Below are 23,890 nucleotides of genomic sequence, written 5' to 3'. Positions count from 1 at the left end.
TGTGAAAGCCTTGCCCTTGAGGCTGACTTTTAACTCCTCTCTGTGGCCTGTTATTTCTCTGCTCAGCTCTGCAAGTTGGAAGCTGTCAGGGAACAATCAGCCCCTTTGTGGGAGGAGTCCAGGGTCACCCAATCTATGCCAGTGACAGTGTCATTAGTTTCAGAGCTCTACCTTGAGTGATATACAGGGAGGTTGGAAGGGGCTTCTCCTGGGGACATGGGTTTTCCAAACCGGGCATGTCAAGGAGACAGGGAGGAAGCCTGGTGGGCCCTGCCCTCCCTGCGCCTCTGCAGCCACCCTCCTATCTTTCTAGCTGGCCTTCTCGGCTAGAGGGAAGGAGGCAGACAGACGCCTCTGTCTCTGCCTTCATGGACCCCCCTCAAGGAGCACACATATGGGAGGAGGAGAATCGCTCTGGGTTCTGTGGCCAGTTACATTCAGTCACCATTCCAAACAGAGTGCCTGAAGCCAAGCATATGACACATACTTTTAATAGATAAATTCCAGGGAGGGAATAGAGGGAACGCTCACTCCCGCCAGGCAGCTTATCAGAACCATGAAGCAGATGGGGTGACAACCTGGCATTGAGATGGCTTTGGAGACATACCCTGCCATCTCTGCATCTGGACAGAGGAAGGAAGAGAGGCGGAGCTAGGTGCCCAGACTGCCTTGGGCCTTGCAAGATAGGCTGACAGCCAGCCTTGAAGCAGAGAGGTGCCGTAGGCAGCTTGGCGCTTTCAGGAAGGCAGAGGCTGGCTCAGGCCAGGGATAGGGTGCACCAGCAGCACAGGTGCAAAGAGGGACCCAGGAGTGCCAGTGGGAGTAGAAATAGGCCTCCAGACAGAGGGCGGGGAGCTGGCACCTGCTCTCAGTGTTGGTAGCTCTTCCGGCTAGAGGATGTAGTGGAGACAATCTTGACGCTAGAGCCACTGCCCCCCAGACCCCGGCTGCTGCTGGCACTGAAGCCAGAGCCCCCCAGGCCTGCACCCAGGCTGTGCCCACCACTGGTGGTGAAGGAGTAGCCGCTGCCCCCACCGACACCCAGGCTTCCACATCCAACGCTGTTGCCACCGCCGTAGCCACTGGAAACAGTGGAGGTGACCACAGCTGCCAGAAGAGGGGAGATGTGATCAGAGTCAGGGGCAGGAGAGGAGACAGCCCAGGTGTCAGGGAGTCCTCGGCTGCGCTGAGGGGTCTCCTCAGACAGCTGTTTGCCTCCTTCCAATCTCCCCTGCTTAGTGAGATTGCTATTGCACGCCTCAGCCTGTCCCGGAACTATAGCCTCGTCCCCCAGCTGGGTGGCCTCCTGCTGCCCGCACCCCTCACTCTTGGGGCCTCTCCCCCCTCTGCAAGTTGCTCCCGTCCACCTGTGTTTCCTTTCCCTGCCCTGCCCTGCCCTGCTGCTCGGCCAGCCCTGTCTCCCTCCCTGGGCCTGGCTCTGGAGTCTACCTTCCTTCTGGAAGTTTGTGGGGGGCACACATGCTCCTCTCTTGGAATTCCCCCACCTAGACGCTGGGAGTCCCAGAGAGGAGTGGAATGTTCTCAAAGGACTCAGCGAACCCAGTCAACTCTGCCCCCTTTCTCTTCCCAATCTGTTCCTTTCCTAACTTAACAATTACTTAGCACCTTAAACACTCTAGTATCCTACTTTGGGTCTGAAGAGGGAAAAATGAAACTAAAAATGGGCTGTGTTATATGGGATGAATTGTCTTCTTTGTGAGACTATGGTGAAACCCTAACCCCCAGTGCCTGTGAATGCAGGCTCACTTGGGAACAGGATCTTTGCAGAGGTAACATGTTAAGACAGTCTTTAGGGAGGGCCCTAAGCAATTGACTGTGTCCTTATACAAAGAGGGAAGTCATTCATTGGAGGTCACAGATGTGCCACCACAGAGATGGAGACCAACAGATGCTGCTGCAACCGCAGAGCACCAAGGACAGCAGCACCACCAGAACCAGGAACAGGCGAGGAAGGACTGTCCCCTTCAAATGTCAGAGGGAGCGTGGTCCTGCCAGCACTTTGATTTTGGACTTCCAGCCTCCAGAATTGTGACATGGTGCATTTCTGTTGCTTTAAGCCACACTGCTTGTGGTACTTGGTTGGGGTAACCCTAGCAATAACCTCTGACAGCTTTCTACAGTCATGCTTTGCAGAGTTGAGCTGAGCAGTGGGGGCTCTTCCCAGACTGTTCCAGAGAGTAGTCACCTGGTTGACAAGGCCCTTGTGCCCAGCACGAAGGCTTCCTCCAAAGCCCCCGGGCAGATGGGAAATTTTCATAAATCCCATCCACTCCATCTCTGAGTTAGACTTGCAGACCCACATGGAAGGCTTGGATTCCTGGGAGGTTGGAGGTGTGGCCGGGTCTTCTAAACCCATGCAGAACAATTGCAACAAACCTCCCATCCCCCCTTCTGTGGCACCCTCCCTCTGGGAGAGGAAAGAATTGTGACATGAAAGATGCTCTCTCAATAGAGCTTTCTTTATAATGTACTCAAAACCTCCAACCTTCCCAGAATGAACCCTGTCTGTGGGATCCTCTCTAATGCCTCATTGTCCTCATCCTTCTGAAGCCCAACCTCCCCCATCCCCCACACACTCCAAATGGCACAAGATGGTTGTCGTACTCACAGATATTAACTGGAGAAACTCCCTCTCCACTCAGCCTGATTGGGAAGACAGGAGAGAAGAAGGGTTACTATTGTGGCCGCCAGCTTGTGGACAATTGCAGTGACATTTTTGGAATTGTTTTATATGTATTTCAAAACCCTTCATTATTTTTTTTCAGAAGTAATTTCGGTTGACAGTAGTATTAACAATAATAATCTAATGAATGAAATAAAGTAGAATTTGAGGTTCATAGGAGTAAAATCTATAGTCTCAGAAAGACATCTTTGGTTTAAACTAGTTAGACATCTTAAGAGAATTAAAATTCTCTGGTGTGAATTGGAAAGGCAGAACCTGTCCTATAAGAAAAAGGGTTGTCTCTCAACAAGGGACTATTGTCATACACTGGACCAGTACTGAGGTTATTGCAGGGTGGAGGGGAGTGTGATTCATAAGAATCACATTAGCAATAATCAGTCTGTTATTTTATTTTATTTTTTTTGTAGAGACAGAGTCTCACTTTGTCACCCTTGGTAGAGTGCTATGGCATCACAGCTCACAGCAACCTCCAACTCTTGAGCTTAAGTGATTCTTTGGCCTCAGCCTCCCAAGTAGCTGGGACTACAGGCACCTGCCAGAATGCCCAGCTATTTTTTTGTTGCTGCAGTTTGGCCAGGGCTGGGTTTGAACCTGCCACCCTCAGTATATGGGGCTGGCGCCCTACCCACTGAGCCACAGGCGCCACCCAGTCTGTTATTTTGTTAGCGACCAGAGTGACTTTGCTTTAGCATTTTGCAGACAGAACTGGCATTCATTCATAAGCTCATACTTAGACCCTTAGCAACATCTGGCATTGACTGAGTAGGTCTAATGATGCCACTTAGTTCTCTCAACCACCCCATAGGTTGGTTTTATCTCAGTTTCACAGGGGGAGAAATTGAAGCTCAGAGGGTTAATCAACTGGACCATGGTCACAAAGCTGGATTTGGAGCCAGATTTATCAGATTCCAAAGCCCATGTCTTTGGCCATTAAACTGAACGATAGCTAACAATTATTGAACATTGTGTGTTATGCTTTGTTCTAAGAACTATGTGTATATTCTGTTATTTAAAACCCTTTAAAACCATGAATTTGGAACTACTATTCTCCTATTTCATAGGTTAGAACACTGAGGCATGGGAAGGTTAAGCAATTTGCTCTCATTACACGGCTGGTAATTGGCAGAGCACAAAATTCCCACTGAACTTTGGAGATCATGGAATCTGGCCTCATTCTATTACTGAGGCCCAGAGAGGGCCTTTCACTGGTTAGTGATATACCTGTAAGTCTCAGTACTAGGACAGGGCCTTTCGTACATTTTGAGACCTGCCATGTAACCAATTTCTCTTTTGATTGAATTCAATTACTTAAACCTAATTAGGTATTGGAGTTCTATGGGGTACTAAACCTAGTCACACCTCAAATGATTTCTTCGCCTAGAAGGAAATTGTACCCATATTATTATACCCAAAATTGCATCGCATTTTGCTCCCTTTTCCAAAAGAGGAGGGACTATAGCATTGAATCCCTAGGAATTCCCAGGTGGCCAGAGTCAGTGTTGGCAGCTCCCCTTGCTTGAGGGTGGAGTTAAGGTGTCTGCCCACCTGCTCTCCTCGCCCTCCAGCAGCTTGCGGTAGGTGGCGATCTCCACATCTAGGGCCAGCTTGACATTCATGAGCTCCTGGTATTCGCGCAGCAGCCGGGCCATGTCCTGCTTGGCCTTCTGCAGGGCCTCCTCCAGGTCCACCAGCTTGGCCCGCGCATCCTTGAGAGCCAGTTCTCCGCGCTGCTCGGCATCGGCGATGGCTGTTTGCAGGCTGGAGCACTGTGAGGGAAGGAGGAAGCCTGGGTCCTGCCAACAGCCCCCGAAGGTGTGCTGCTTCTTGGGTCAAACACATAAGAGGGCAGAAGGACCCAGAGAAGAAATGAGTATTTTAGGCGCTCTTGGCCCTGCTGAAGCTCTACCTGCTTCTTGGCACTGTCGATCTCAGCTCTCAGCTTCTGGATCATGCGGTTCATCTCCGAGATCTCTTGTTTGGTGTTGCGAAGGTTGTCCCCGTGCCGGCCCGCGGTGACCTGCAGCTCCTCATACTGAGAGAACCAGAGCAGACTCGGTCACCTTGTCAAACACCCAGCCCGGGCGCTCGTCACGTGTACAGCCTGGCCCTCGGTGCCCCCACACAGGCCCGTCATTCATGATCATTCACCCGTTCCCCCTGAAGCTTGCAGTTTATTGGGAGAAACAGACATTGATCGAATCAGTGTATTATAAGAGACAAGTGCACCTTAGGAAATGAAGGGTCCTGGGAGAGTGTAGTAAAGGAATCTGAGATAGGTTTGGAAGTGAGGAAGTGGTGGTCCAGGAAGTCTCTCCAGAGACAGAGATGTTCCAGTTGTGGGGGAAGGATGGGAAAGAGGGACCTAAGCAACCAGTTTCTGGGGAGAACATTTCAGACAAAGCAAACAGAAGGCCCCAGGTCAGGAAGAAACATGGCAGGTTCTGGGAGTGAGGCAGTGACCAGTCACTATCCTTAGGCTTATTGTGTCCAGACCAGTGGTGTCTGTGAATTTTGTCAGCCCTCTCAATGCCAGTGCTGGGAAACAGGGAGGAGGTGCAAGGGAACAGCGTTGGGTGGTGCAGAAGCCGTGGGTGGCGCGAGTGGAGACTTTGGGAAAGAATCCCCAGCTCAGGTGGCGCTCAGTCTAATGGTACAGACCCAGGACACACTCATTTAGGAGAAATAATCACATCCTGTGTCCTCCGGCAGACTGGGGTGAGAGCCACATATTTCCCCGACAGAAGGAGAGCTCCTGCCTGAGCCAAGATCTGCCAGGTTTTGAAAGCACAGAATAGCTCAGCTTCCTGTTTCTAGATGCACATGATTAAAAGGGACAACAACCCAACAGCACAAGGAATTGTTCACTGTAAATTGCAGCACTTCCCCTCGGCGTTCAGGGCATTCCACATCTTCTCACCATCAAGGGGCTGCCTCTGCACCACGGAGCCCTGGCCCTGACCCCGCCTTCCTTCCTTTCCACCACCCTGCTGACCAGAACTTGAGGCAGCACCCACAGCAGGGTGAGGGACAGGAGCCACTTGTCCGAGAGCAGCTGCCCCATGTTCTCCTGGGTCGACTCTATCCTTCCAAAGCCGCCTCTTTCTGGCCATCTGGGCCTCTGGACAGCATCTCTTTAGGGTTACCCCAACTTTTCTCTTCCTGACATGAACTCTCCTGCTCTTCAGAGTGCTCATTCCTGCCTTCCAGTTGCTTGCTTGGCCTTAAACACGTCCCTGTTCCTAGACAATCTTTTTTTGTCTCTCACTGCTTCCCAGTTGGGCCAGAAGCCCGCCTCTTCCTGGGAGCTTTTATTAATTTTGTCTTGTCCCTTCCATGATTGTCCACTCACTTTACGGCCTCCTGGACCTCAGGTTCTCTGTTGGCAGTTTACAGCCTTGCAATCCTGCTTGGTGTACAGTAGGAGCTCAGGAAATATAAATGGAATGAAGGCTTATAAATAAGCCTTTCAGAAACTGTTTTATGACTACTTCCTGGTTCTTTTGGACACTCACCCTGCCACCACCCGGATCTCGAGCAACATGGAGCCCCGAATGTCCTAAACATCCAACATTGCATGTGAGTATGTGTGGTTAGGTGTTCACGTGCACTTCAAGCCACATTTTCATAGCGTCTAAGATACTCCTACCAAGCTGAAAGAAATGGAATTACTCACACATTTCCTGAGTCTTGTAGCTCAGAGTTACGTGATGGTGCCTCAGAGAACACTAACCCTGGAACCTGTCGTGGACTCACCTTGGTCTGGTACCAGGACTCAGCTTCAGCCCGACTGCGGTTGGCGATGTCCTCATACTGCGCTTTGACCTCAGCGATGATGCTGTCCAGGTCCAGGTTACGGTTGTTGTCCATGGACAGCACTACAGATGTGTCACCAACCTGGGTCTGCATCTGGGACAGCTCCTGCATAGCCATAAACTCAGCATCACCAAGGTATAACAGGAAGAGACCTTGGATCCTGGGGTTGACTGCCCATATAGGTCAGGAATCCCTTCTTTGGCATCCCTAGCAGATTCTTTCAGCTGTTCCCTGGGCACTCCCAGCTATTTATGGGACTCCTTCCATCCTGGGAAGTTTCTGGGTCATGGATCAGCATGGTAGGGGTGTTTCTGCAGCCTGGCTTCTCGGGCTCCCATTTGTGTATTTTCCCTGGGTATGGGGGTGGGCAAGTGTCCTCTGCATTCATATTACACAGGTGTTAGTGTGACGCAGGTTTGCTCAACATGCCAGCATCAGAGGTTTCTCCAGGGACGGGTGATGTTTAGGATACTATTGTCCCTGCATGGTGTGACTTCATCATTTCCTACATCTTTCCCCTTCCACAGACCCAGGTCTTTGCCTTCAGAGGGGTAGAGCCCAGCATGAAGCAGCTTCCAAGGATAAGGAGACCTGGAAGACCCTGACCAGTGAGCCGAGGGAAAGGGAAAGGGAAGGGAACACGTAGGTCCTGATTCCTCAGGAATATTATTACCCAGTGACCTAGAATTTGAAAATTGGCACTCCCTCCATACTAGGGGTTGTCCTGCCATGGGGTGGGAGGAGAAGCTCAGAGCTGAGGTGGTGCAGCATGACAAGGCCCTAAGAGCCCTCCCTGCACTGCTCTCTGAGCCCCTGCCCGGAGTATCTGGGAACCATGTGGGTAGAGGCACCGTATGGACGGCCCTCTACGGTGGCCCTTTCTTTCCAGGTTCAGGCCTAGGAGGAACAAGAAACACTTGCAGACTCTTACTGCCTCAAAGACCAAGCGGAGAAAGTCGATCTCATCTGTCAGAGATGTGACCTTGGCTTCCAGCTCCACCTTGTTCATGTAGGCGCCATCCACATCCTGGAAAGACAGTGCACGATGCTCTTCTGAGAATGCAGCCCCAAGCAAGTTTCTCCCTGGACTTCAAGTTTGGATGTTAGGAAACTCTGGGTCTGGTGGATTTGGGTTTGGGGATGGGTGATTACTGTGAACTGGGGGCTTGAGCTCTCTGGGCTGGCTGAGACCTGAGCAGGCCAGTGGGACCATAAACACAGAGGGACATTTTGTCAGGGTTGAGCTCTCCAGATGTTCTCACAGTTGATGTGACATTTCATGGGTCAGGCCACCCCACACTTCAAGATTCAGCTTTAAGTCTCCTTTGAGAGACACTTCTACTCACCTTTTTCAGGGCCACAAACTCATTCTCTGCAGCTGTGCGCTTATTAATTTCATCTTCATACCTGTAAGGGCAGAGACGAGGGGGTGTGCTATTGAGCAAGTTTCCACTGAACTCTTCCCAGGCTGGCGTAGCAAGAGTTAAGACACCTCAAATCCTTTCCAGCTCTTCTGCTGACCTGTGTGTGACTTTGGTGATTCACTTAACCTCTATTTCCCCCTCTATAAAAGGGGGTAATTATTTCTGCCAGGTATATACATATATATGTGTGTATATATATATATATTTTTTTTTTTTGTGAGACTAGACAGTGAGCATAGAACTTAAGGAAATAGAAATATATACTCACACGACTCCATCTTTCTGTGAATGCACAATTCTTTAATAAAGTTTGCTGCCCCAAGTGCCTGCTGAAACTGTGAGGTAAACTTTCTCTGTTCAGGAGGACCTGAGGTTCCAGATAGATTCTGATTTATTTTCCTTTGACCTCAGGGTGGCCATGGAGAAGTGTGCTTTTTGTAAGTAGGTGTAGCTTAAACTCAGAAGCAAGAGTAAGCCAGCTAAAGGGTTAGCTTGGGCCTTCCTTTCCCACTGGATACCTTGTCTCCCACAGTCTGAATAATGTGCAGTCGAGATGTCCCTCCATAAGGAAGATGGGATTGCCTTACTCCAGGTCTTCCTAGCTACCTCTCTTCACTTCCAAGCTAATGCCAACTTGGAAATGCAAGTCGTCTCAATTATTGAACCCATGTCCAGTGGAATTAAATAATGTGCAGACTGTGAAATAATATTATGCTTCTCAGAGTGAGTAACAGTGTTGTGTTAGATGACACTGGTCTCCCTTTGCAGTTATATGGATGTAAGAATAGGCTCTTTGTTAGCAGTGATGCATGAGCTGAAGGTCCCTTTGTTACCCTACCCGGTCTCCACCTTATAGGGTAATGACTGCCAGTTCCAAAGCTCCCGGCTCACATTGGCATCTGCTTCTTTGCACCTCTTTGGTCCTCAAACAAAGGAGCCCTGGGATGGCCGTGTGTGGCCAGGAGCCTGTGTCCCCCTTACCTGGCTCTGAAATCTTCAACAGTGTCCTGCATGCTCCTCAGCTCGGCCTCAAGCCTGCCCCTCTCAGTGGTGATGCTGTCCAGCTGCCGCCGGAGGTCACCAATGTGGGTGTCAAAGAGGGGCTCTAGGTTCTGCCTCACGGTCTTGGTGCCCTGCTCCTGCAGGAGGCTCCACTTGGTCTCCAGGACCTTGTTCTGCTGCTCCAGGAAGCGCACCTGGGGGGAGAAGAGAGAATAAAATCTTGGGAAGCTGAGGAGGTGGGCTCAGATACTCTCATTAATAAGGGAGAGAAGAAAAAGGCATTTTTCCTCTGACATCCACCTGGCAACTATGTAATTGACAACTCTAACCCAGAAGGAGAAAGCTCATGAAGCTTCCCCAAATTCTCTTGGGCTTCCATAGAAGTAGAGTACTGGAGCGTGAGGGCATCTCTGGGGAGCCTCCGGGCTGGGCTGAGATTTTCTAATACCAACTGCTCTGGTCAACGGCAGCGTGCTCAGTGGTGACTCTCCTCCCATAGAGAATCAGCTTAACTCTACCCTCAGTCTATGAACCAGCTCACAGCACTCCAAAAGAGGAAATGACCACCCGGTCCTTTGGGGCCAGCTGGCCTGTCTGGACAATGCCGGGCCCGGTTAGGCTTTCCTACAGGGAATTGCTGCATTGCCATCCTCTCTGGGCTGCGGCCTTTCCAATGGCTTATTCAATCCCAGACTCAAGGGAACAGATGAAGCTCGTCTCACCTTGTCAATGAAGGAGGCAAACTTGTTGTTGAGGGTCTTGATCTGCTCACGCTCCTCCTTCCTCACCCGCTGGATGGAGGGGTCGATTTGCAGGTTGAGGGGAGCCAGGAGACTCTGGTTGACTGTGACCTCTTGGATGCCTCCAGGGGGGCAGAGGGGGAAGCCAGGACTCCCAAAGCCTCCTCCAACCCCACCCCCATGGCTAAACCCACTGCTAGCCCTGCCACCAAAGCCACTTCGAAAGCTGCTGCCACACCCACTGATGGAGACCCGCCTAGGCCCCCCCAGGTTGTAGAGGCTGCGGCTTCCGAAACCAACCCCAGCACCCCCAATCCTTCCTGGCCCCCCACTACACCCTGTGGAGCGGGCTACAGAGGTGGAGCTGAAGCGGGAGCGACCCGCTGCTGGGGTGGTGGCTGAGGCGGTGCTGAAGCCCCTGCGGCTGCCAGTCTGGAAGGTGACCGTGGATTGCCGAGACATGGTGGCGAGGAAGGCCGGAGAGGAGACTCCTGCAGGGGGTGGAGGAGGCAGGTGATGGGGAGCCCCCGGGGGACTGTAGCTTTTATGGGTCTCCAAGAGGGGCGGGCACTCTGAGGAAGAAGGCTTTCTGATGGCATCCCCTGGGCATCCGCCAACCCTGAGCTCACACTCAGCACCCTTGGGAAATGGCGTAAGAGCCACGGGCTGCTTCCCTGGCGTACCCCCCACCCCATGAAAACTGCTTTCCAGTTGCAACTTGATCAGCAGACCAATGAGAAGCGAGTTAATTGCTCTCAGTCATGTGCTAATCACGCATCTTATAAGAGACTCAGAAAACACTGCCTCACTTCTAAACCGCTCTCCTAGGCCTGGGACTAACTCTGTCCTGTCCAAACATCTTGTGTCAGTCCAGGTGATTGCCGCCTACTGTTTCCTCTTCCTTAGCGCGCTTCCTATTTCTAAGCATTTTCTCAGCAACTGCAAACGGTCCCGACCCATCAACCTGTCCCTCCAGATCTTGAAAATCTTCTTTAGGAACCCACCCTGTTATTGATTGCCCTCTGGGGGCATCCAACCTTTTTATTTCCCTGCCACACATTGGAAGAAGAGTTGTCTTGGGGCACACATTAAATACACCAACACTAAGGAAAGCTGATGAGCAAAAAAAAAAAAAAAAAGAAAAGTCTGTGCATAGTTGTGTTTGGGACCTTGGGCAAGTCAGGAAACTCTTCTGAGCCTCAACTTATGTGTCTGCAAAATAGGGCCTATGATGAGTATTCTTGTGTGAAAACTACTTTTGTAATGCCCAGGGCATGTACATGCTGAGAATGGTCTGCCGAGGTGTGTCTCCTTCTGACATATCGAGCAGGTATTAATGTAGTGTCCTCTGTGTGTCCCTCCTGTGACAAGTCCTGTGGGCAATCGAAAGAAACTCAATACACATGATTTTTCTTTCTAAAAATTTCATGGTCCCATTGGGCAAAAAAACTGAAGCATGTTAAATAATCTGTGAATGAGGCAGTCTACGGTGAAGGGTTACCACCAAGCTATGTTGGGGGCTGCCTTATCCCAGGAGTCCCCAGCCCCCCAGTCCCTCATCAGAAGGGCTGTGCTGGTTGCACCCGGTGGAGGAGTTCTTCCTTCCTTTCCCCTGCTAATCTGTTGGCTGTGTCCTCCACTCCCATGAGTCTATAGACTGGTAACGAGACTTCCTAGAAATTTGCTGAATCTTCTATCTTGCGACCTCTTGCTTCTTGCTGTGGTTTTGGAGGATGGGAGAGTAAGAGAGGAGATGATCTCTAGTCATTGTCCATTTGTGGATGAGGAAACTGGGGCCCAGCATGGGTAATGTAGCAGACAGGCTTCTGAGAAGCAGCACCAGATGCCATGGTCTTTTCACACAGGTGTCCTTTTAGGGGCACACCGACTTAGGGTAGCTGGTGGTTTGGTGCTCTCACTGGCCTGGAATGGCAGCTTGGCACTTGGAGCGGTGCTTCTCTGTTCTCTGAGCTTGTCCTTCCTTGGGGCCGAGGCCGGGGGGCAGGCCTCTCCTCCATCTAGAGATTGTCTGAGAGTCTCAGTTTCCACAGGGCACATATGAGTCACAGCTTTTGTTGACATGGGCCAAGGACAGCGCAGGAATTTTCTCACCGGGCTGCCAGCAGGGGCGGTGCATCATTCTGGAGTGGAAAGAATAATTATCTTTGTTTTCTGTTCTCCTCATTCATGATAATCTGTCCCTCAGAAGGAGCCACACTTGTTCCCTGAGCCATGCTGAGTACAGGCTTATAGCGCATTCCACAGACCGAAAGCCGGCAAGGGTCAAGGCGTGGACAGTGTCTTAGCCAGCATGGCAGTGGGAAGGGAGACCACCCACTGTCCTCCCACAGAGTCCCTGAGCTGCCCATGTGGGCAGCTGGCTCCAGCCTGCCTTCCTGGCTTCCTACCCCTGCCCACTGCTGGGACCTCACTCCCAGGCCCCGTCATCTCCTTCTCTTTCCATTCTGCCTTTTCTCAGCCGTCACCCCTCGACCTGATTTGCTCATTTATTCTTTTTCTCCTTCTTCTCTCTAATTTTTCCACCAGGATTGTTGTTTCTGGAGCTGGATTGTCTCACAGACTTGGGTGAGTTAGATTGAAACAGACAAGTCTCTTCCTCCTTCACTGATGCTTATGACCTTTGACCTGCACTGTGACCTGGTGGACAATGTCTATGTGAGTGCCTGGGACACTTCCCTCCTCCTGCGCCCTGGACAGCCTGTGTCACCACCCACTTTAAAGTCCCTGAATTTACAGACTATTAACTCTTCTTTGCTTTCGGCCAAGGAAGTTTGTTTTGTTTTGTTTTTAACTTCCTTTTAAATTCTGTTTAAAACTCACCCCCAAGCAGCTTCTCAGACAAACTGGCCCCAGGTGCTAAGCCCTTTACACCTGTTTGCTTAGAACACCTGTGTTTGGCCTGCACTTCGGTGTGTCGGTTTTCTGGTGGTCTGGCTGTTGGTTTACCTCTGAGGTGTTTCTCCTTCCCCACCCTGACTTGCCTCCTAAACCCTGTAGAATTATGGTGGAAGTTTGTGTTACATGGATTGTCTCATTTAAAGAAAAGCTACGGATCCCTTTCTGTTCGCCCGGAGTTCCTGAGTCTCTCCAGCTGGGTCTGGTGTCCGAGGCTGGGGGAGTGAAACCCTTCTACCTCTTGCTCCCTGCACCCCCTGCCCAGGGCAAGCTCCATCATCCTCAGAGGGACACTAAGGCCCTCGGTAGGGAGGGTGGCCATGAGGGCTGTGGAGGTGGGGAAGGGAAGAGAGGCAGGTGAGGGTGTGCCTCCCAAGGATGAGGAGTGGAGGGTACACCAGGGAGCTTGGGCTCTCAGTGGGCCAGGGCTAGGGGAGGGTGCCTGGATGGAAGGCCACAGACCAAGGGCACTACCTCCCTGGAGTGGGCTCAGCTAGGGTTCAGCTGAGGAAGAGCTGCCAATTGGGAAACTGCCTGGAGGATTTTAAAATGTAGAATTCAGATGGCAAGTGGTGTGACTGGTGTCTGGATGGACCTTGAGGGCTGGTCTCCCTGTCGATGCCACACCAGGGCGCACAAAGGAGGACGGCAGGAGCCATGAAAGGGGCTGAGGAAGGCGGCTTGGCTAACCTTTCTTGAGGTGGGTCGTAGACTGAACCCGCACCTAGGCACACACTCTGGCGTTGCTAATGTGTTCCCTCTTGCCTATATGATGCCGTGTTCTTCATGAGACCTCTGGGTGACACTTTGTTGGCCTGGGTGTCTCCAAGAACAAGAGGATTAGGACATGAGGCTGTGTTTTTCAGGATCCCCAGGAGGGGTGGTCTCCTTAGAGCCCCTGCCTCATTCTGAACTGCTGACCTGCAGGCTCCAAAGCAGTGCACACTAGTGATGAGCACAGTGACAATGACAGCGATGATGATGTTGGGAAACCCAGAGCCATTAAGCTAGGAGTGACTCACCCAGGGTGACTGGATAATAGAAACCTCTCCTTGCTGTGCTTTTAGAGGGCTAAATATTCAAAAGCCTAGACAGAGGAATGAAAAAGTAGGGCCCATGACTCATTATTGCAAAAGAATTAGTCTCTTTGAAGCGGGATACAGCAGAGGGCCCTTCCAATTAGCCAGCTCACTTTGTGTGTATTCAGATTGCAGGCGACTGACATGCAGCATGGGGAGAGCTTCCAGGGGGTGAAACAGACATGTTCCTGGAAGCTGATGTGTGAAATAGGTTCTACTGAAGAGACCAGGACCATGTCCACAATGCAGGTTACAGCTGAGCAGCCAGGACACCTCTGTCCTCCCTTCCCAGAAGGGGCAGATGGCACCTGACCTCCTCCCCGCAGGTGGGTGCCAGGATGCCTTCTGTCTCGCCCTCTGGATATTCTGGGATGTGCTCCCATCAGGCCAGTGAGGGGGACTAGTTCCTTTCAAAGGAAATGCCTGAAAGTGCTTTTCACCCCTAAGCGCTGGCTTATTAAGCAAGAGTTGGCCAACTTGGAGTGAGCCCAGAGACTAATGAAAACAAGAAATCAGGAAATAGGAGGTGGGAGGAAAGGGCAAAGGATCTGTGATTAGGAGGCCAATAGGTTTCTTTGTTTTTGTCGTTGTTACTACCAGGGAGTAAACGTAAACTTCAGTAAGAAGGATTCAATTAAGGACTTCTGTAACCTAACAGTAAAGAGAGAAATACTCCCTTGGGGGAAGTTTCTTTTGAGGGATGCATTTACTGTCTCTATGAGATAAGCACCATCTGTCCATGCGCTCTAGGCGTGATCGTCCTTTTATGGGTTTAGAATGGAAATAGGGTTTTCCTACATCCTTCGAAGTTTCCACTTGAAGGAACAGATACCTACTTAACTTCTCCAGACTCGGACCTGCCATTGCTCGCGCGCCTTCCTACCTCGTGCGCCTTCCTACCTTGCCTTCATTGCCTTTGCCCCTCGTGGGGTGTGTGTGTTTATGGGTGTAGTTTTGCCTCTGCCAGATGAGAGAGATTTTTCATGGGCGGGCATATAATTCACTTGACTCCAACATGTATTGCATGATGGACCAATCTCCCTTTAAATTTTTCGGACGTATCCAGAGCCCTGCTGTGCTGCAGGTCATCCTCAACTATATTGCTTCCTGCTGAGTGATGTTGCTGGGTTGCTGAGTGACACAGGCCACAGATGAGCAAATAATGAGACTCTGCAGACATTTTCTGAGGCAAAGGTAACACAGGCTAAACACGGTCATATGTCACTCATCATTTCCTCATCACGAAGGAATGAACAAGAAGTCGGGGTGGGAAAACAAGGTTTCAGAGACTAGAGGCAGAGCTGGGGGAGGAGAGGGCAGCCAGCTGTGCCAGCTTGGGCAGAAGGAGACTTTCATCTTTTTCCCAGCGTGGGCTAGAGTTGCCGGGTAAAAGGGCCAGCATTACCTGGTGTTGGCCCTCCGTGTGTGAGTGTGTCGCTAGCTGATGTCATTGCCCACAGATGCCCCATTTACCAGAGCGGACTTCTCCTGTGTCTGCTCTCAGCTCCTGGGGCAGCAACTCCGCCAGCAGGGGGCAGGCAAAGCAAGGAAGGGCTGGAGTGGGGGTCATACAGGTCAGTCCCTCCTGCTCATCCAGGCAGCCCTCCCCTTGCGCCGGGGGAGGTAACAGCACCAGCCCTGGGGTGAGACCACACCTCCCTAGCAGTGGAGAAGAGCACAGATTCTGACATTAGGCAGATTGGCCCTTGGATCCTGGCTTTACCTCTCACTCGTCATTTTACTTAACTTTTCTGGGGCGTGGTCTCCTCATCTTTCAAATGGGAATAAAGTTTAGCAAGGTGGTTGGGTACAAGATCAAGGTACAGAAATCAATACTTTTTATGTACTACCTTTAAGTAATCAGAAAATACAACAAAAAAAAGGGTTCTAATTCTGAACGCAAGAACTCAGAGATACTTAGGTATACCTGACAGTAATAGAATGCACAAGAATAACCAGAAGACACTGAAAAGCGACAAGCAGTGACCTGGACCTGCTGTAGCAGAAACCAACATGTGTTAGGATGTAAAGCTCTGGGAATTACAACGGGTGATTAACACGATATCCATGGAACAGAAGAGAAGGATGTATGACTTCAGTGTGTAATAGAACAGGTATTTCAATGAGGGGGGTGAAGGAAGATGTTTGTTCTTATGTAGCAGAAATGTACAAAAATGAAAATAGCCATCACCCAATTCCCATTCCTCAGAATGAATCACTATTAATATTTTGACCTATTAGCTTTTGTCCTTTGGTCCATGTTAACATCTTTTAATATTGATATGTCACAAACATGATCAATAAATACAATGTCCTTTAAAAATAATCCAGAGTTCAAGTTGCTGCCAAGATGACCAACCAGCTGCTCTTGCTATCTGCCTGCCGCAGGATAAATGTCAAGAAATCGCAGGAACACTTGGAAGGCAGGGAAACTAGGGATCATCAATGAGGACCATAAAAATGAGGCTACCCAGGGGAGCCCAAAGCTGTTTTGAGCTGACGTGTGTTGGGGCAGGTGAAGCCAGAATCTAGAGCTAAGGCTGAGGTAGCAGTGTGTGTGTGTGTGTCTGTGTGTGTCTGTGTGTGGGGGTGGGGGTGGGAGGGTGGTCTAGAGGACGGGTCTTAAGCTTGGTCCTTGCCTTTTGTCTACCCCTCAGTGGAGAAATCTGAGCAGTGACCCAGCCATCAGGGCCCTCATCTGCAGTGTTTTAAGGTACTGCAGATCAACTTCACAGGCGGAGTTACCAGAATTTTTTTTTTTTTTAGAGACAGAGTCTCACTTTATTGCCCTCGGTAGGTAGAGTGCCGTGATGTCACAGCTCACAGCAACCTCCAACTCCTGGACTTAGGCAATTCTCTTGCCTCATTCTCCTGAGTAGCCAGGACTACAGGCGCCCGCCACAACGCCTGGCTATTTTTTTGTTGCAGTTTGGCTAGGGCCGGGTTTGAACCCACCATCCTCAGTATATGGGGCCGGTGCCCTACTCACTGAGCCACAGGCACCGCTCAGAGTTACCAGATTTAATAAATAAAACTGCAGGATGTGCAGTTCAGACTGAATTTCACATAAACAACAAACAATTTTTTTAGATCTCGTGGACCTTTTCTTGCTTTGCCTTTCTCTGTGTACAGATAAGAATCTGGTGTGGAATGCCTGATTGTGGGATCTGAGAATAAATTTGTATAAACATGCTAAAAGCTAGAGTCTGTGGCTGTCTAAAAGTCAAAAATGATAACTCTGACGTTCATATCTGAAAGATTTGAATGATCCTCTAACACCTATTTTTTTGTCAAAATTTGTATATTTACAGTTAAAACAGTGTTTTGACAAAAAAACCAGCTTTTTGGTTAAAGTTAAAGAAGCTTACAGTTAAAAGTTTTTTGATTGTGAGAAACTTTCTCATATATAACCTCTCCGTGTTAATGTGTGTCACCTGTCAACATGGGCCATCTCATTGCTGCCAAGAGTACCTTGCTCCATAATCTCTAACCAACACTGTTTGGAGATTTTATTAATTTATTTTATTTACTTTTATGGACAGCTTCGTTTTCTCAGGGTTGCTGAAGTAAGGTACTGACAAAGCTACTGTTTTAGGTGTACAGGAATATAAAGTATAACCAGCCTTTCCCAAGAGAAGTACTTTAGTTGAACCCACGTACCTCTGGTTGTGTCAAAGCCATCCCAACACACGTAGCACCATGTGCCTATAAGTCTACACCTTGAGACTGAGGGGTGCTCCTTCACAGTATCAATTCGTTTGATAGATCAGAAGTCGAATCAAAGCAACCACTTTGTGGCAAGTCTGGATAACCACAAAGATGGGTGGAACACATGGCCTTCTGAGCAAGGGCTTCTGTTTGGAGGATCAGTGGAGAGTTTCCCTGGGAAGTATAAGAGGGACTTTCTGAGGGAGTCTCAGAGACCAGGATATAGGTCAGCCGCCAAATGATGGGGCTAAAAACCAAACAACAGGTATCAGATTATTTTGCTGTTCCAGATTCCAGAATCTGGCTTTCCTTTTTGTCCTAGTGCTTTAAAGAGACTCTATTTGGGGAAAAAGTCCTGAGTGGTGAAGGCTGAGTAGTTGTCGAGAGCGTCCACCCACAGGACCCTGTGGAATTTTGTCATGGCACGTGACAGAGTAGGGTGTGAAGCACAGTGAGTTGTTGGTGGGGATGAGGTGGTTCCCCAACAAGGAAGATCAGTTTCTAAGTCAAGGCATGATCAACAGTACAATCTGACAGTGCGTTTAGATTCTGTATTTGCTTTATTCAACAGAACAAAAGAAAGCAGAGAGAGCAGAGCAGAGCCATGCAGGGATACAGATTGTACAGCAGGGGCCTGGGTCACACAGCAAGTGGGGACCCTGCAAGGGAGATCAGACAACTTATTGTCAGATGGAGAACTCCTGAGTGTAGCTCTCATGGGCAGGACAGTGAGAAATCAAAGGGAAGACTCCCCGTCCACACCAGGACCCAGACGGAGTTTCAGTTCTTAGGGGCACATATGCCATTTTCTTCTTAGAATTGTGGCCGATTCCTACATCTGGTAATGAAATGAGGACATCAAAAAACAATGACTGTTGACCTGCTGATGGAGAGCAGGGGAAGCTCGGGTAGGGGCGGGGTGCAGACAGAGAGGACAAATGTGGGCACTCAACATCCATCCTCAGCTCAAAGTCACCGAGCAGGAGAGACCAGAGGCCAGGAGAGGACAAGCCATGTGAGGAGGGGACTCTGCAGCCAGAGAGGGGCCCAAGGCTGGTGGGGCAGGAGCAGGACTTCAGTGCTTGTAGCTCTTCCTGCTGGAGGAGGTGGTGGTGTATTTGATGGAGGAACTGCTGCCTCCCACGGAGCTGAGGCCACCCCCCAGGCCTCTGCCACTGCTGGAACTGAAGCCACCTCCAACGCCGTGACCGCTGCTGTAGGAGTAGCCGCTGCCTCCACCCAGGCCGACGCCACTGCCGATGCCACTGCCGACACCGCCGGCGCTGCCGTAGCCACTGGAGACGGTGGACTGCACCACGGCTGTGGCAGGGAGGGGACAAGGACAGGAGAAGACACAGTGAGTTCATTCTGCCCGCCTGAGCCAGTCAGTAGAGTGCCAGGGCAGGGGAGGAAGGCAAGCAAAGGTACTTACAGATGTTGACTTGTCCGACGCCTTCGCCATTCAGCCTAGAGGGGAGGAGCACAGAGAGGATGAGACCCCAGAGAGCCCTTCCCTGAGCCTGCATGGGAAGCCTCAGTGTGAGGAATGGTCGGCGGGAGAGCGCTCTTTTAGTTGTTAGACAAGACTTGCGATTATGGCCAGGGCGAGTGTGCCCTAATGTTGAGCTGGTTGAGCTGGGGGGCCACCATCTAGAAGGTGATACTGGGGGAGGTTGTCAGGTCCCCACCTGCACTCCTCGCCCTCCAGCAGCTTGCGGTAGGTGGCGATCTCCACATCCAGGGCCAGCTTGACGTTCATGAGCTCCTGGTACTCCTTCAGCAGCCGCGCCATGTCCTGCTTGGCCTTCTGCAGGGCGTCCTCTAGGTCTTCCAGCTTGTTCCTGGCATCCTTGAGGGCCATCTCCCCACGCTGCTCAGCATCCGCAATGGCAGCCTGCAGGTTGGTGCACTGGGAGGGAAAGCAAGTGAACCTGGAGTCTGGTGCTTCGTTGAGCACTAGCCTGGGTCTTCTCTTTTCCTAGAGAAAAAACTCCAGGAGCCCAGAGTGATGGTGAAGGAACTATGACTCTCACTGTTCAATATTTTTCCTTTTTGCGTGCTTCTCTACTCTGGGAGGTAAGAGACAAAATCTTAAGCCCTGTGTTAGCACACTGCAAGGAAATGTCTTGATTACTGAGGGGGACACCACAGTGGGCATAGTAACAACCATGCTGGAAGTATGGACCCACTGGCTTGTTTGGAGTGCTATCTCCAAAGCTGCAACAAGACCAGTGTTGATGGTCACATATGGATGGCACATGAACTATACAAAGTCATGGGGTCCTTAACTGAGGTGACGACTCTTCACATGAGACCGTCTCATCCTCCTGGGTGGGATCCACATATCCGGTGACTCTTAGCGAGGGCGGCGGCCACTGCACGGCTGCTCTCCCTCATGTTTCTTCACCTCCCAGGAATCCTCCCCAATGACAGCTGAAGACTGGCTGACAGCCTAGCGAGGAAGTAAGTGCTGCTTTTCTTCACACTGCCCCTCACCCTACCTGCTTCTTGACGTGGTCGATCTCCGATCTCAGCCTCTGGATCATGCGGTTCATCTCAGCAATCTCCTGCTTGGTGTTGCGCAGGTCGTCCCCGTGTCTGCCCGCGGTGACCTGCAGCTCCTCATACTGCAGCCCGGAGGGAGAGACAGAGACAGTGTCTACAGGTTTATAATGTGGACAACGCCTTTCACTTCTGCATCAGGCATGTGTCAAACATGAACCTTACGGTTTCTCCATAAGGTTGATTTTCCAAGACTGAGAAGAATTGGAAAACTAAATCGCAGACCATCCTTATTACGGCACCCTGAGTGCCTCACTCCCTTAGGGACTGACAGTGCCCTGCACTGTATTTCTGAGAGCCAGCATTCAGAGTGAAGCTGAAAGCAAATGCTACTGGGTGGTGACCTACACCAGCTCTCCTCCCGCATGGGGTCCTTTTTCCTTCCAACCTTGGGCACAATTTCTGTCAATATCCACTCTAACAGTGCAGTGTGCACATCCTGCAGAGGACTCTAGTGCCATCTTCCCAGTGAAGTCTATAGCCTTCTGGTATACATGGTGGGATATGGGGATTTCTCCATAGCTGCCGACACCCTGCTCACCTTGGTCTGGTACCAGGACTCAGCCTCTGCCCGGCTTCTCTGAGCGATCTCCTCATATTGGGCTTTGACTTCAGCGATGATGCTGTCCAGGTCCAGGCTACGGTTGTTGTCCATGGAGAGGACCACAGACGTGTCTGAGATGTGGGTTTGCATCTGAGACAGTTCCTGCAGAACAGGAGATCAGAAGATCATCTTTGCCTGGGACGTTCACAGAGGTAGCCAACACCAGTATCTGCCCCCCTTTGCAGATCCCCTCAGAGTAAATCAAAGCAGAGTGGAGATGCTTACTGCGTCATAGAAGGCTCTCAGGAAATTGATCTCATCTGTTAAGCTGTCTACCTTGGCTTGCAGCTCAACCTTATTCATGTAGGCACCGTCCACGTCCTGGAAAAGAGCCAACAGCTTGCAGTCAGCTGAGCCCCCTTCGGGGATACCCATAATTCACTGTCCCTCCCAGTTCTCCTGTCGCACCAGAGCAGAGACATAGAGTCATTTCTCCCCCTGAGCAAAGAGGCCTGACGCCCAGCTTAACCTGCTCACCTTCTTCAGAGTCACAAATTCATTCTCTGCTGCTGTGCGCTTGTTGATCTCATCTTCGTACCTACAGGAAGAAAGGAAGAGGTGCTACTGAGCCGACGGGTAGCACCCGTCAGAAACGCAGCCCGCCATGCGACCCTGTCCGCACGTGCAATGGATACTCACGGATCTCTCCTGCCGTGAGTGCCTACAAGACCACTCGGGTTGCTACTGAAATGTTCACTTCTCTAATCTCCCCCCTCCTCATGGCGGTCTTTTATTCTTACAGATTGCTCCTAGGCCATGACTTGAGACCCTCATTTGCATGGTCCTGTTTTGCTAGGAATCACGCCCACTCTGGACCTGGCCGCCCCACGTGTGTGCTTCAGACAGCTGAGTGCGTTTCTGCTCTTTGACTCACTTGTTCTTGAAGTCCTCCACCATGTCCTGCATGCCCCGGAGCTCCGAGTCCAGGCGGCTCTTCTCCCCGAGAATGCCGTCCAGCTGCCTCCTGAGGTTGTTGATGTACTGCTCAAACAGAGGCTCCAGGCTCTGCCTCACGGTCTTGGTACCCTGCTCCTGCAGCAGGGTCCACTTGGTGTCCAGGACCTTGTTCTGCTGCTCTAGGAACCGCACCTGGAGAGGAGGCAAGATGGTCATTTGCCAGACAAGGACGGAAGGAAGAAGTGTCAGCGTTCTCAGCTCTGCTGGCTGGTCTGGGGTGCCCCGAGGTACTGGGCTACTAGGCACGTGTACAGAGGCTCAGCTGAGCTCTGCTCCCAAAGTCTTTCCCCTTTCACCACACAGATCTAACCGCAGAAATTCTTCCACGGCCCACTGAGTCGTTCTCCCCTTCTACATTAGTGAGCACATCTGTGACTTTCCACATTCCTTCTCCTTTTGCCCAGCACAATCACAAGTCTAGTTTTAAACTACACGGTAGAGCTTTCATCACTGGTAGGACCTCAGTGAGAGGCATGTTGCATGTGGCCTAATGGTCAGACCCAGTCCCACTTCCCCTTGAGTGCGTGTGTCACCTCTAAAGCATTCTCATTTGTGGTCCTTGTCTGTTTCTGGAGTCAGTTGCCATTTGTGCATTTTGTAAATATTTCTAAGTCTTTTGTCTTGACCTATTTAGAGTATTTTTTCTTTCCTTGTCGAGTTTCCTTTTCCTCTTGCCCAACCCCAGAGTGCAATTTACCAGCCTGTATACTGTTGTCATTTTCTTTATAATCTCCAAGACACATTGGAGGAAAATTAACTCATGCCATCACTCATCTCCTTCATGGTTGTGAAGAGTCCCTAGTCAGGGTGAATGTAAAGGTCATCACCTGCTGCCTGTGGTCAGCTAGGGCCATCTGGCCTCCCTGAGGAGAGGAGGCTGAGCCCCTCGCCCCTTTATTCCCCCTTCCTATGTCTCCCCCAGGGAGAATTTTGCTGTTTCTCCTGTCAAGGTCTCACCTTGTCGATGAAGGAGGCGAACTTGTTGTTGAGGGTCTTGATCTGCTCGCGCTCCTCTGTCCTGACCCGCTGGATGGAGGGGTCGATTTGCAGGTTCAAAGGGGTGAGGAGACTCTGGTTGACTGTGACTTCTTGGATGCCTCCGGGGGGGCACACGGGGAAGCCAGATCCCCCATAGCCACCACCAAAGCCAGCTCCACCACCGAGCCCAAAGCCAGCGCCAGCTCCACCGCCAAAACCGAATCCGCTCCCGGCTCCAGCTCCAAAGCCATAGCCGCCTCCGACTCTGCCGCCATAGCCACCCCCGATGGCACAGCTGCCCCCTCCAATGGAGATCCTCTTGGAGCCCCCCAGGTTGTAGAGGCTGCGGCTGCCGAAGCCAGCTCCTCCGCACACTCCACCCAGGCCGCCACTGCCCCGGGAGCGGGACACAGAGACGCTGCTGAAGCCAGAGCGGGAGACTCCAGGGACCCTGGCTGAGCCCGAGCTGAAGCCACGGTGGCTGCTGCTGTAGCTCTTCACGGTGGATTTGCTGGTCATGGTTGCAGAAGATGGGAAGGCTGCAGAGAGCGTGAGAGGCTGGAGGCTGGGGTGAGAGGAGCAGGGCAGTGAGCCGGGCTCGGGGCCGCAGTCTATATATACCCGGTGAGCAAGGGCTGGGCCCAGTGCTGGAAGGTGAGCTTGCAGATTGGGAGGGGCTGGGCTTTACACACACAGTGAGATCACACCTGAGTATTGGCTAAGTTTTGAAATACCGAGGTTGCATTTTTTGTTTCCTTTAGTCAGGGAAAATGGTCTCGCCTCCAGCTTTGACTTGATCTCTGCACAATAAGACTATTCTTTGTGAAGTTAGGACTTAGCCACCGCCCCACACAAAGGTCCTGTATATTGTCCTGTGTTCAAAACTGATTGATTGATTCCTGATTGATTCCTCTCTACCAGTAGAGGAATTGGAGCTTTGAAATCTCTTTAAGCTAACAGAAAAAAATCATGATTTCCTCGCTGACTTCAAAGGTGAAACATTACTTTTTTCCCTAAAGACGTAGAAAAGTAGAACACCATCCCATGGGCTCCTAGATCTGCATTTTTTTCATGCTTCCACCCAATTACTCACCAACTATAAATTATGTATTTGGAAGCAAATGAGAGCGTTTATTATTTCTTCAACACAGGAATTCAACATTTATGTCTAATGGCAGGCCCCTTCAAAATATAACCGAAATGGCTTTTTATCTTTTATGTTTATGTATTTGTTAATCAAGCACCTATTCAATTTTCCAGTACTCTTACATGTATTATTTATTTATTTGCAGTGATTGTCCTGGGTAATGTTTTGTGATTTCCTAATGGCTGAATCACAGTGTCTTATTTCATATGCTCCGCATCCTTTGTCTTTTCTGTAACGAGGTAGTTAAAACTTGAAG

General features: G+C 50.7%; 2 protein-coding genes across 2 annotated transcripts; both read right to left on the bottom strand.

The window, feature by feature from the left end:
• Positions 1 to 868: 868 nt before the first annotated feature.
• KRT75 (keratin 75) lies at positions 869 to 10,160 on the bottom strand. The gene is made up of 9 exons (XM_053557926.1): positions 9,666 to 10,160; positions 8,923 to 9,137; positions 7,864 to 7,924; positions 7,449 to 7,544; positions 6,458 to 6,622; positions 4,611 to 4,736; positions 4,250 to 4,470; positions 2,630 to 2,664; positions 869 to 1,107 (listed from the first exon to the last, which is right to left on the bottom strand). Exons 1-9 carry the CDS (start codon positions 10,143 to 10,145, stop codon positions 869 to 871), a joined length of 1,638 nt encoding a protein of 545 aa, XP_053413901.1. The 5' UTR covers positions 10,146 to 10,160.
• A 7,767-nt stretch (positions 10,161 to 17,927) lies between these two features.
• LOC128562706 (keratin, type II cytoskeletal 6A-like) lies at positions 17,928 to 23,089 on the bottom strand. The gene is made up of 9 exons (XM_053557924.1): positions 22,467 to 23,089; positions 21,427 to 21,641; positions 21,030 to 21,090; positions 20,778 to 20,873; positions 20,490 to 20,654; positions 19,888 to 20,013; positions 19,075 to 19,295; positions 18,819 to 18,853; positions 17,928 to 18,706 (listed from the first exon to the last, which is right to left on the bottom strand). Exons 1-9 carry the CDS (start codon positions 23,004 to 23,006, stop codon positions 18,462 to 18,464), a joined length of 1,704 nt encoding a protein of 567 aa, XP_053413899.1. The 5' UTR covers positions 23,007 to 23,089; the 3' UTR covers positions 17,928 to 18,461.
• Positions 23,090 to 23,890: the final 801 nt, after the last annotated feature.

This window comes from Nycticebus coucang, chromosome 12 (assembly GCF_027406575.1).
Source record: "Nycticebus coucang isolate mNycCou1 chromosome 12, mNycCou1.pri, whole genome shotgun sequence".
NCBI classification, from domain to species: domain Eukaryota; kingdom Metazoa; phylum Chordata; class Mammalia; order Primates; family Lorisidae; genus Nycticebus; species Nycticebus coucang.
Note: the sequence above shows the minus strand (reverse complement) of the source record. Positions and strands in the feature narration are given on the sequence as shown.

What these genes read in the sequence shown, in the direction of transcription:
- KRT75 (XM_053557926.1), bottom strand. Translation starts at nt 10,145, where the DNA reads ATGTCTCGGCAATCCACGGTCACCTTCCAGACTGGCAGCCGCAGGGGC. An exon ending in TCCGCTTGGTCTTTGAGGCA is followed by an intron (nt 6,623 to 7,448) that starts GTAAGAGTCTGC and finishes ATGGCTATGCAG; the next exon opens with GAGCTGTCCCAGATGCAGAC. An exon ending in TCGACAGTGCCAAGAAGCAG is followed by an intron (nt 4,471 to 4,610) that starts GTAGAGCTTCAG and finishes CTTCCCTCACAG; the next exon opens with TGCTCCAGCCTGCAAACAGC.
- LOC128562706 (XM_053557924.1), bottom strand. Translation starts at nt 23,006, where the DNA reads ATGACCAGCAAATCCACCGTGAAGAGCTACAGCAGCAGCCACCGTGGC. An exon ending in GTGGAGGACTTCAAGAACAA is followed by an intron (nt 21,091 to 21,426) that starts GTGAGTCAAAGA and finishes TTCTTCCTGTAG; the next exon opens with GTACGAAGATGAGATCAACA. An exon ending in TCGACCACGTCAAGAAGCAG is followed by an intron (nt 19,296 to 19,887) that starts GTAGGGTGAGGG and finishes TTTCCCTCCCAG; the next exon opens with TGCACCAACCTGCAGGCTGC.